This window comes from Hibiscus syriacus, unplaced genomic scaffold, assembly GCF_006381635.1.
Source record: "Hibiscus syriacus cultivar Baekdansim isolate YM2019G1 unplaced genomic scaffold, ASM638163v2 tig00112530_pilon, whole genome shotgun sequence".
In the NCBI taxonomy this organism is placed as follows: domain Eukaryota; kingdom Viridiplantae; phylum Streptophyta; class Magnoliopsida; order Malvales; family Malvaceae; genus Hibiscus; species Hibiscus syriacus.
Genome location: NW_024063358.1, coordinates 1,437,838 through 1,451,041, shown reverse-complemented (window position 1 = coordinate 1,451,041; position 13,204 = coordinate 1,437,838). Strand labels below are relative to the sequence as shown.

At 37.0% G+C, this 13,204-nt stretch overlaps 1 protein-coding gene and 1 pseudogene across 1 annotated transcript; both read left to right on the top strand.

The window, feature by feature from the left end:
- Positions 1 to 4,503: 4,503 nt before the first annotated feature.
- LOC120181636 lies at positions 4,504 to 6,491 on the top strand (annotated as a pseudogene).
- Positions 6,492 to 7,949: 1,458 nt separating this feature from the next.
- On the top strand, positions 7,950 to 12,412 carry LOC120181654 (aspartic proteinase 39-like). Its single transcript, XM_039186741.1, has 12 exons — positions 7,950 to 8,344; positions 8,434 to 8,554; positions 9,064 to 9,491; positions 9,599 to 9,755; positions 10,070 to 10,152; positions 10,272 to 10,368; positions 10,544 to 10,616; positions 10,785 to 10,988; positions 11,246 to 11,370; positions 11,468 to 11,569; positions 11,647 to 11,744; positions 12,056 to 12,412. Exons 1-12 carry the CDS (start codon positions 8,070 to 8,072, stop codon positions 12,225 to 12,227), a joined length of 1,935 nt encoding a protein of 644 aa, XP_039042672.1. The 5' UTR covers positions 7,950 to 8,069; the 3' UTR covers positions 12,228 to 12,412.
- Positions 12,413 to 13,204: the final 792 nt, after the last annotated feature.

Below are 13,204 nucleotides of genomic sequence, written 5' to 3'. Positions count from 1 at the left end.
GGTCATGTCCTTTTTTTAGATCTGATGGGGCGTATAGGGGGCGGGCTCGACAGAGTGGTGCCAAGGAGACTAGACTTAGAGTTTGTTCGTTGAATGTAGGCACATTAAATGCTAGGCTTCTGGAGCTGACCGACGTACTAAGTAATAGGAAAATAGATTTTGCATGTATTCAAGAGACTAGGTGGAAAGGGGCTCGCGCCAGAGAGTGTAATGGGTACAAGTTGTGGTATTCAGTCGTAGATAACGCTAGAAATGGGGTGGGTATCTTGGTATCCTCTAGGCTCAAGGAAAATGTAGTTGAAGTTTGTAGATACGGTGATAGGATCATGATGATTAAGGTTATTATAGAAGCGGAAGTGGTGAATATCCTTTCAGTGTACGCCCAACATATTGGCCTAGGGGAGGGGGAGAAACGTTGCTTCTGGGATTCGTTAGATGATGTACTTAGGAGCATTCCAGAGGACCAAAGAGTTTTCATAGGGGGAGACTTCAATGGCCATATAGGTAGTTCAATCGACGGGTATGACGGTGTCCATGGGGGTTTCGATTTTGGTAATAGGAACGAGGAGGGGCGCACGTTGCTTGAATTTGCTACTGCACACGATGTGGTGGTCACTAACTCCGTCTTTAACAAGAGATGTGAACTTGATTATGTTCCACAGTGGGGGACATTGTACCCAAATCGACTACATCCTGGTTCGAAATCGGGACTGATGGGCTTGCATTGACTGTAAGGTGTTACCTGAAGAGGCATGTGCATCACAACACAAAATGTTGGTTTTGGTGTTCCGTGTACGCTACGGGCGGAGCACTCATAAGAGGGCTAAACTAGGTAAACCAAGGATCCTTTGGAATAACTTACATGGAGTGATAGCTGATGACTTTAGGAGTAATGTTTTGTCTCATACAGGTTTTGGAACTACAAACTCAAATAATACATCTATGTTATGGAAAAATATGAAAAATTCCATCAGAGAGGTGGGCAAAAACACCATTGGGTTGTCGACAGGGAGGGTCAAGGAACATAAAGAATCGTGGTGGTGGAATTACGAAGTCCAAACTAAGGTGAAGACAAAGCAAACTTGCTTCAAGGAGTTCTTACAATGCAATGACGACGAAGAAAGATCGAGAGCTAAACAAAGTACAAGGAGGCAAAGCGGGAAGCCAAAAAAACAGTGGCTAAAGCAAATGATAAGGCATACGAGGAAATATACAAGAGATTAGACACCAAGGAAGGACAAAACGACATCTTCAAGCTTGCAAAATCCAGGGAGAATAGGAAAAAAGATCTAGGTAGCATTAGGTTTATTAAGGATAACAATGGTGTTCTTTTAGTGAAAGATCATGATATTAAGAGGGTTTGGGGTAGTTACTTCTTCGGATTATTTAATGACGGCGCCTCTCCTTGTAGAGATAGTACCGTTGATGGATCAGCCGACCATCAACCTAAGACCAATGATTGTCCTACTAGTAGGATTGGGATTGAGGAAGTCAAAATGGCTCTTAGAAAGATGGGGAGGGACAAAGTTGTCGGTACATATCAAATTTCTATCACTGTGTGGTTGGCCCTAGGAGATGATGGAGTTAAGTGGTTGACCAATATCTTTAATATTATTTTAGAGACAACCAAGATGCCAGAGGAGTGGAGAGAGTCTACGGTGATACCAATCTATAATAATAAAGGAGATCCCCAACGTTGTGGTAACCACAGAGGTATTAAACTACTCAGTCATACCATGAAGCTATGGGAAAGGGTGATAGAGACTAGGTTGAGATAGATTACTAGGGTTTCGGAAAACCAATTTGGCTTTATGCCAGGCAGGTCTACTACGGAGGTGATTCATCTACTTCAACGGCTTATGGAGAAATATAGGGGGGAAAATAGAGACCTTCACATGGCGTTCATTGACCTTGAGAAGGCGTATGATAGCGTTCCTCGCAATACGATCTGGAAGACCTTGGAAACGAGACGGATCCCAACTGCTTATATTCGGGCGATTCGTGATATGTACTGTAGATCTATTACTTACGTCAGGACTACAGTTGGCGACACCAAGGCTTTCCCGGTGGAAATCAGACTCCACCAAGGGTCGGCTCTTAGCCCTTACATCTTCGCCTTGATTATGGATGCCATCTATTGTGCGACACCAAACGATGTTCCATGGTGTATGCCTTTCGCTGACGACATTGTCCTAGTGGCTGAAACAAAAAAAATGAGCTAAATAGTAGACTGGCTACCTGGAAGACTGCTTTGGAAGAAAAAGGTTTAAGGATCAATATTGAAAAGACGGAGTATTTATGTTCAAACTTCAGTGGCAACCAAAACGATGAAGATGGAGAAGTATGCATCGAAGGACACGTTCTCCCCTCAAAAGATTGTTTTAAATATATGGGGTCTATGATACATAAAGATGGGGGTATAGATGATGACGTTACACACCGTATAAAGGTGGGATGGCTAAAGTGGAGGGAGCAACTGCAGTTTTGTGTGACAAAAAGGTGCCTCTAAAACTTAAGGGAAAATTTTATAGAATGACAATAAGACCAGCGCTGTTGTATGGATCAGAATGTTGGGCAATCAAGAAGGATCACGTAAGGAGGATGAAGGCCGCAGAAATGAGAATGCTTCGATGGATATGTGGTAGGACTCTAAGGGACTTGACACCAAACTCTGCAATTAGGAAGTCCTTGGGGGTGGTACCTGTATCCAAAAAATTGAGGGAGGGAAGACTACGGTGGTTTGGGCATGTCCTTAGGCAACAACCGTCGGATGCGGTCAGAAGGGTAGAGTCGATTATAGTCGACGGTGCCAGAAGGAGAGGACGACCAATGAGGAAGTGGGTTGTCTGCTTGAGATTCGATTTAAAGGAATTAGCTCTTACCGAGGACATGACCTCTGATATGAAAGTATGGAGACTCAAGACCATGGTACCCCGAGTAGTGTAGCATCTCTGTCTTTTTTTAATGCCTTTATAGTAATCTCCATGACTTCTACTTTTTATATGTTTCTGTCATGGGAATTTATGAAGGCTTAGAACTAGGATAACAGAGTAGTGTTGCCTTAGTTTAGGATTTAACCCATTTGACTTTATTCATTCTTGTAGCTTGCTATCGCTGACTTCTGTGTATCCTTCTCTTCCTGTTTCCTCTTTTTAAATTTAAACGGGACTTACGTTTCTGTCTAGAAGCAGAGATTTTTACGCAGGGATTTATTTGCATTGATTACTTTCCATTACAGACGCGCATATGAAGACTGCATATGATGATTGTTCAACTGTATATTTATTGATTTATTTATGCATGCATTATATTTTATCTTTATTTTTAATTATCTTAATGCCGGAGGTCTTCCACGGAATCTGCTCTCAATCTGGCGTTGGGGGCAGCCTACTACCCCACCTCTCACTTACCTCATTGCATATGAGAATAGGGTTTTGTTGTTGTTGTTGTTCAATCCCCTTGTTGTAGTCGTTGGTGCTCGAACTCGTGACCTCTAGGAACCGAATCAATATATCAAAATCAAATTATTATATTCATATATCAAAGTTAGATATATGAACCGAATCATTCTAAATAATTGAAATTAAACTTTAAAGATAGAAAGAGCAACCAGAACAGATATAATCAAGAGATGACTGAGTTATTTAATAAATATTAATTAAGAACTTTTTAAAACTATTTTGAAGCCCGTGTAAGACTTTTCTCATGTTGATTGATTCCTTGTTAAGAAGCAAACAGTCCATTCTCCATAAATCATCAGCAATGACATTCACAACAATTAATACCAATGTTTTTTGTGAATATTAATACCAAGGTTTCTAGACCTAATTTTCTGAACAAAATAATGAAGTAATATATATATAATAGAAGGATACCAGATTTTTTCGAGCTATTATTAATAAAAATTAGCGGGATCTAAATATAATTTTACCATTGGATAATTCAAAGAAAATCTACGTCAACATCATTAAATTTAATGATAAATTTTATTAAAATAAAAATAATATTATTAATAATTTGGTGATTAATTATATAAAAATTACCTAAAAGTTAAAATATAGATTTTTACTATCCAATCTTAGCTTATTCGGTCTGTTACTAAATGTCGCCCATCATCAACAGCGATCCAGAGCTGAGCCAGAAATTGTCCGACTGAGGCCTAGAGCGACAAATATACCCATTCTCATGCTGACATGGCACAGCACCTGGGACCATGTGTTGGGGTTATGATAGCCAGAATTACGTTCCATGGGGCTCACGTGTTTCATTTCATGATACACGTCGGGGACATAAAATCTGACGTACTGTTCCTCCAGACTGTTTGGACAAGACATTGACGTGGCACGACAAAAGAAAAAAAAGCTTCATCTCTCGGTTTTTTCCCCTATATAAGCAGCCCATCCTTGCTTCAGCTTCTCCACACCGCTTAGAATTCGATTTCTTCGCTTCATCAGTAATCACTTTAAAATTTTCGATAATTTTACACCTTTTTTTGGTTTTGCTTTTGTCTTTCCGGTATCGATATCCATGGCTGTTGACTCAAATCTCCCGTCTCCACTCGATGCTCCGGCGTCTGACAAGGACGCGAAAGCTCTTCAGTTCATTGAAGAGATGACAAAAAATGTTGGTTCGGTTCAACAAAGGGTTTTACGTGAGATCCTATGCCGAAACGCCGAGACCGAGTATCTCGAACGGGTCGGCCTCAACGGAGCTACGGACCGGGAGACATTCAAGTCTCGAATCCCCGTCGTTACTTATGAAGATCTCCAGCCTGATATTAAACATATCGCCAATGGTGACAAGTATCCTATCTTTTCAGCTCACCCCATTTCAGAGTTCCTCACCAGGTCAGCTCTTTTAGCAAATAACAAATGGAACATTTTTAAAACTTTTTTTCACTTGTTTACACTTTTTAACAAACGGGTTTAATTTTCAGTTCTGGGACTTCAGCTGGAGAAAGCAAGCTGATGCCAACAATTCATGAAGATTTAGATCGTCGTCAACTCCTTTATAGTCTTCTCATGCCTGTGATGAACCTGTGAGTATCTTTTGCACTTTATTTTAATATTTTTCTTTTTATTTAATCTTCGTTGAAAACAAAGTTTGATATTTTTGTCGTTTTTTATGGTGGGTGATAGTTACTTTCCAGGATTAGACAAAGGGAATGGACTTTATTTCTTGTTCGTGAAACCTTCAACAAAGACACCCGGGGTGCTCACCAGCTACTACAACAGCGACCACTTTAAGACTCGCCCATACGACCCTTTCAACGACTACACCAGCCCCAACGAGACCATCCTTTGCATGGACTCTTTTCAAAGCATGTATGCCCAAATGCTTTGTGGCTTGATCATGAGACACGAGGTTCTTCGTGTGGCGCCGTTTTCGCCTCCAGCTTGCTTCGAGCCATCCATTTCCTTCAGACCAATTGGAAAGAACTGGCCAATGACATTGAAAATGGAACGCTGAACCCTAAAATAATTGATGCTTCGATTCGGGAATGCATGAAGATCTTGAAGCCGAACCCGGAACTGGCCGAGTTCGTTTCCAACGAGTGCTCGGTAGAGAATTGGGAACGGATCATCGTTAGAATTTGGCCCAACACGAAATACATCGAGGTAATCATAACGGGATCGATGGCTCAATATATCCCCACCCTTGAATATTACAGTGGTGGCTTGCCGATGGCTTCCACCATGTATGCTTCGTCGGAGTGTTATTTCGGTCTCAATCTTAACCCGATGTGTAAACCATCCGAAGTCGCGTACACCATCATGCCAAACATGGCGTACTTCGAGTTCTTGCTTATTGAATCGCCAGCTTCCGGCCTTGTCGATCTCTCCGAAGTCGAAGTCGGCAAAGAGTACGAGCTCATCGTCACCACTTACGCTGGATTGTGCCGTTACCGAGTCGGCGATATCCTTCGTGTCACCGGCTTTCACAACGCGGCTCCGCAGTTCCGTTTCGTTAAAAGAAAGAACGTTCTCTTAAGCGTCGAGACGGACAAAACCGATGAAGCCGAGTTGCAAAACGCCATCGAAAAAGCTTCTCTTTTGCTCAAGGAATTCAACACCAGCGTCGTTGAGTACACGAGTTACGCGGACACTAAACAAATCGCGGGTCATTACGTTATCTACTGGGAATTACTTGTCAAAGACTCGGCTAACGCCCCGACCGACGATGTCTTGAACCAATGCTGCTTACAAATGGAGGAATCGTTGAACTCGGTGTACCGTCGAAGCCGAGTTGCGGACAAGTCAATCGGTCCGCTCGAGATAAGAGTAGTGCAAAACGGCACGTTTGAGGAGTTAATGGATTATGCAATTTCAAGGGGTGCATCCATAAACCAATACAAAGTCCCGAGATGTTTTAGCTTCACTCCGATCATGGAACTACTCGACTCAAGGGTGGTCTCAAAACATTTCAGTCCATGTTTACCACACTGGACTCCAGGCCTACGTCGTTGCATTGCATAAGTTTAGTAGAACTACCATTAGCTTTTAAAAAGGCTTGGGTTCAGTGATTACGTTGATATTGGTTCATGTCAGTTTCATGTTTGTTTGTCACTTGCTGTTGTTTCTTTTCTTTTTAATAAATAAAGATGAGAAAAAGAGACATGTAAGTAGTCTCGTGAATAGCTACTACGATATTATATGTACAATAATCTATGTATATACATGATTGTGATGTTTCGATGGTTTTATTATCTATTTAGATTTTGGTGGTGAAAATTTTAAATCGTAGAGAATTATATTAACATTTTCAAATTAAATTTAAATTCAAATTCAAAATAAATATTAAGATTAGCGGTCAAACATGAAAACTAAGTTTATTTTTATTATTTTTCTCTTTATATCTATGAAAGCTTGCATGTACGTTGAATAAGATAACCTAATTGACCTTTATTTTAAGTTGATAATAAATATATAATACATATTTAAAATTATAATTTACTTATTTTAAAAAAATTAATTAAAAATTATTTTTTTACGAATAAAGTTAAATATAACACTAATTAAGAATTAAATCTCTACAATTATAAAACATAAAAAATTGAAAACTATATTTATCATAATTTAAATATGGTATATTCAAATTAATTATAAATAATTATTAAAAAATCAATCAAATAATTTAAAATATAATTATTTTCCAAATCATAAACATTAAACATTTGATCCTCATGTTTAAACATTTGATAATAAAATAACTACTGCTCTACCGTTAACATGTGCAATAACTAAAGAGTTATTTGCACCACATGTCCTCAAAGTAAGATTCTCATTTTAATTTAGTCTCTAAACATTTAAATGTTTTAATGTCAGCCATGAACTATAACTATTATTCTAAACTAATCCTCAAACTTGTAAACATTTTAATTCATCACCAAATTATGACCATCATTCTAAATTGGTTCCCAAAATTTTTTATCATTCCAATTTCATCCCAAACTATGCATATTTACTAATCAAATCCCTTGTTAATAAAATTGTTAGGCCAAGTTATATTATTATATGTTTGAAAAATCAAAATATAGGTTAAATTATATTTGAAACTAATTACATATTTTGATGAATTTGGGGATGAAATTGAAATATTCAAAGTTTGGGGACTAATTTATAAAGAGGGTCATAGTTTAGGGATGAAATTAAAATATTTAAAAGTTTAAGGATCAATTTAGAATGAGAGTCACGGTTTAGAGATGAAACTAGAATATTCAAAAGTTTAAGGATTAATTTAAAGTTAAAGATATAATTTAGGGACATATGTTACATTTAACTCATAGGTAAAATAAAAGGCTTTCAACTATATACACCGAATCAAACGTCGGGTCAAGATTTGGATTTGGGAAAGAGCTTAAAATTAAAACGACAGCGTTATGGGTTGTAGAAACGTTTGTTAGGGAAAACTGACAAATCCAAATTTTCCATCCAACTCCTAATTTTATATTATTTGTTTAGTTAGTTAGTTCGGTGCAAAGATCACTTCAGGTACCCTCCGTGGCGCTGATTCTCTCTCTCTCGAGATTCCTTCAATTCCCCGAGCCACCCCGAGCCACCGCACTTGTCATGGCACGGGCACTCGTTAGCACTGCCGTCGGAACCGTCGGATTCTTCCTTTTCTTTGTTCTCTCCCAATCAAATCCTTCCACGTTGTCATCACCACTCCTCCTCCCTCCACCTTACCATGGCGTGCCTTCCGCCGTGATCCTCCCTCTCTATCCTTCTCCCAAGAATTCCTCTAGAACCTCCTCCAACACTCCTCGTCACCTTCTCAGATCTGATTCTCACTCTTCCCATACAAATGCTCGCATGAGACTCTACGACGATCTTGTCCTCAACGGGTAAAATATCATCACATTATTGTCCTTTGATCTTTATTTTTCCTTTTATTTCTTTCAGCTGATATTTTCTAGTATTCGAAATTTCGAAGGTACTACACTACGCGGCTTTGGATCGGGACACCTCCTCAGCAATTTGCGCTTATAGTGGATACCGGAAGTACGGTGACGTATGTTCCTTGCGCCACTTGCGAACTATGTGGATCGCATCAGGTAATGTTAAAATTTCTTTCCACTTTTTCAAATTTGAATTTTCATTCGTGATTTTTTTATGCTTGTTTTCTATTTGAATTTTCTGTTTACTTAATCGTTGTTGGAGATAGAGTGTATTCCAAGCATATTAGATTAGATCTGAATTAAGGAAGCCCCTTTTTGATTTATTAAGCATCAATCTATTCTTTGAGATTTCATTAAGCCTTATTTGGTCGTAGCTTCTTTTTTACTTTTGAGAATTTTCCTTGTAAACAATTAAAGCGTTGAATATTGATAGAAAGATAGTTTGTTAATTTTTTTTATATATAATAATTAGCTTGGAAGTATCTTTACATTTTAGTTATCTGCTATTTTTTTTTGTTGTTGCTAGATGTGAATTTCCTTTCATAATCTGTGTTTTATAGCGATGCAGCTCTAATAAATTTTCGGGAAAGGTTTTCCTTATGTTGGTTTTGAAAAATCTTATTTAGGCGGTTAAGCTAGTTGGTTTTCTAATTTCACTTTCTCAGGATCCGAAGTTTCAGCCTGATTTGTCCAGTACTTACCAACCTGTAAAGTGCACTTCGGATTGCAATTGTGACGCTGACAGGGAGCAATGCATTTATGAGAGACAGTATGCTGAAATGAGTAGCAGTAGTGGAGTACTTGGTGAGGATGTCATATCCTTTGGCAATCAAAGTGCACTTGTGCCTCAGCGCGCTGTTTTTGGTTGTGAAAATGAGGAAACTGGTGACCTTTACAGTCAACATGCTGATGGCATTATGGGACTGGGTCGTGGTGATCTCAGTGTTGTTGACCAACTTGTTGAGAAAGGTGTGATCAGTGATTCTTTCTCATTATGCTATGGAGGGATGGATATTGGTGGGGGCGCTATGGTTCTTGGAGGCATATCTGCTCCATCAGACATGGTCTTTAGTTATTCGGATCCTGTTCGGAGGTATGTTTTTGTAGACAATTTTATCTCCAAGATAGAATATGTCATCAACTTTCTAAAATACATTTGATACATCTGACACATTTACTCTAGTTTCGGGATGGCAACAGTCCATATTACAACGTTGATTTGAAAGAGATACATGTTGCGGGGAAGCAGCTACATCTGAACCCGAGTGTCTTTGATGGGAAGTATGGAACTGTTTTGGACAGTGGTACAACATATGCGTATCTACCAGAAGCAGCATTTTTGGCATTTAAAGAAGCTGTAAGATTAAATTCCCATGTATGAATCATATATTGTTAATGTTTTAGCAAACCTATTGATCTGTTCTTAGTGGACCCTCTTTGTCTCCGAGCTGAGTGATTTGCATAGTTTAAATGACTTCAAACTTTTCTTCCTTAATGTTGTAATATGGGGTATCTGTGAGGTTTTATTCTAACAATTGCACTATTTATCTGGAATTTTGTGCACGAGATAGCTACATGCACAATAGGTTGGCATTTAACAGTCAAACTTTACATTTTATTGTGTGTTTGTTCTTTTCTCTTAAGATTCGTTTTTGCATCTTTCTATTGCAGATCTTTAAAGACCTTAGTAGCTTGAAGCAGGTCCAGGGCCCTGATCCAAATTACAATGACATATGCTTCTCTAGTGCTAGCAGGTATCACTTACCCTGTGTACGGTATACCATAATAGCAACACAACAGTTTTTAATTATTTATTGTGAAAAATTCTTAGTTATATTTGCTGTGATATTAACAGTTTGTTTTTCTGCATCAGTGATGTCTCTGAACTCTCAAAAACATTTCCGACAGTTGACATGGTATTTGGCCATCAGCAAAATTTATCCCTATCACCTGAGAATTACTTGTTTCAGGTGAGCTTTTCATACAGTAATTTCTGTTAATTAAACTTCTTTTGGCCATCAGCAAAAATTATCTCCATCACCTGAGATATTCTTCTTAAGGTTAATATGTGAAGTTGGTTTAGGAAGAGTTGTATTTAAGCTGAATGGTGTTTCTGCTTATCTTATATCTTATATTTTCATATAGCATTCAAAGATCCAGGGTGCATATTGCCTTGGTATCTTCCAAAATGAAAAGGATCCAACAACCCTTCTAGGAGGTATGCTATTTTTCATATAACTTGTGTTTCATGACGTTATTCCTGTTGAAGTAGCATCTTCTTTGGCAAAGTTTGGCCAAGTATCTCCAATTTGAAATCCAAAGCTTCAGTTTGATGCCATGAAAGTTCTTGGACTGTTGTCCAAAACTAACCATATGCTTGTAATAGGAATCATTGTACGTAATACTCTGGTTACTTATGACCGCAAACATTCAAAAATTGGTTTCTGGAAGACTAATTGTTCTGAGTTATGGGAAAGGTTACGCATACCTGGTGCACCATCACCATCTCCATCTTCACGTGAGAAGGGTAATTCAACTGTGTCACCAACTACATCAGCTCCTGGTGGGTCATCTCACTATGATCTTCCAGGTATATAAACCATGGTTTTGTGTGGATCGTGCTTGGTTTTTATTTTATTTGATGAACCCATTCAAGGCCTAGAACTCCGTTCTGCTTTTTTTTTCATCAGAATGAATAATCAATACTTTGTTAGTTATGCTTTCCATGTGAAATTTTGTACTAAGCCATCAATGTCACGTTTTGTTTTCCCTGTCCTGTGTAAAACCTATATCTTTCATGTCTTTCAGCGGAATTCATTCTGATGACATTTCCTTCTTGTTTAACAGAGGAAACTCAGATTGGTAAAATTACATTGGATGTGTCATTGAGCACCAACTACTCATACCTAAAGCCTCAGATCAACAAACTGATTGAGGTCATTGCTAAGGAGTTAGATGTTAATGCTTCACAGGTTCACCAAATACGTTGAATTTTAAACTATCTTGCCGAACAGTTGGATCTTTTTTCTATGGTTTCAAATAATCTTTATTTTTTTGGGATAATTCCAGGTCAATTTATTGAATTTTACATCTGAAGGAACTAGTTCTCTTGTCAGATTGACCGTCACCCCTTCAGGATCATCAACCTACATTTCTCATGAGAGTGCAACAGTAAGTGTACTTCAAGCTAATTGCATTTCTTTTGACATAAAGTTACAGCTTTTTGCTTGATGAATTTCATCTTCCAGAATATAATTTCTCTACTTGCTAAACACCGTGTAAGGCTTCCTGATACTTTTGGAAATTATCAATTGGTGCAATGGAAATTTGAGCCTTCCGTGAAACGGTATGTTTCCCTTTTCTAATGTCCTTTTTTTTTTTGTCATAGTTCATCGGCTCTGATATAATGAAGCAGTTCATGCATAAAAGCTTGTACACTATTAACAGAAAGCAAAATAAGTACCCACGGTAGATATTATGCATGTATGTTTGCCGTATTTAATATGCACATGATACAGGTGTAGTCGGTTTTTATCCAAGTTTCTTTATATGTTCCATACCCATGTCACACACAAGTATCACATGGATGTGTAGAGAAAAATATGGAGATTAGATGACAGGTCACGATACGCTAATTAGGCGATGTAAATGATACAGGACATGGAGGCAGCGTAACCATATGACAGTCGTTGTGGCTGTTATTGTAATAATAGTGGTCGGATTATCAGTTTATGGAGTTTGGGGTATGTGGAGGCGCAGACAACAAACGGTGAATACATATAAACCCATTGGTGCAGCCGTTCCGGAGCAAGAACTTCAGCCACTCTAGTCTTTCAAGCCTCCTTTTCGGTTTTGGTTATTATCCAGGTTTGGGATATGGCTTCCGAATCAACACAGTTTAATTGGTGAAAGCATTGTTCTTTTCTCTTCATTATTTCAAAATAGAAGTACTCGAAAGAATTCGTTCAATTAAATGCCAAACTGAATCTGATAGAAAAGGAGAAAACTCATTAACCAATAAAAATGGATACGTAAATGCTCACTAATCAATATATACATATATGGTTTTGATTCACAATGTTTTCATATTTTTTTTTCACTTTTTTCATCTTGCAATATTCTCTGTACTTTTGGTAGAGCAGAGATCAACCTAATTAAATTTCTGTGTTTCGATTTAATTAGTTGAATTGAATGTAATGTTGAATAAATGTTGGGGGCTATTTGATTCATTGCAATGGATTTTCTGAAAATTTATTTACATAAAATAATATCTTTTATAGAATAATTTCCAAAACTCATTTTACTATGCAAATCATTTTCTAATGAATGATAATTAGAAATATTTATTATAAATATAAAATATTGATATTAATATTATTTATTATAAAATTTCAATAATATTATTTTTAAAAGTATTATAGTAATATAAGCTAATATTATTTATTTCAATATTATTTTTTATTAGTTATATTAATTATATATAAAAACATTTTTTGTTATTATACTAAAGTAATTATATTAAAAAATAATGTTAAATATTATTAAAATCATTATATTATAATTTATTACAATATATTACTAAACTAAAATATAATATCATTATTATTATATAACTGAATATATGATTATAATATTGAAAAATATAATATGATTAAAATTATTAATAAATATATTTTAAAAATTAGTGTTTTTATTTATAAAATATTAAAAAGACTCGATTTTACCAATGGAGTTGGTTCAAGTGGTAAGCATCTTGATACCGCGTAAGCAAGATCTTGGGTTCAATTCCTTGTAAATGTATAAAAT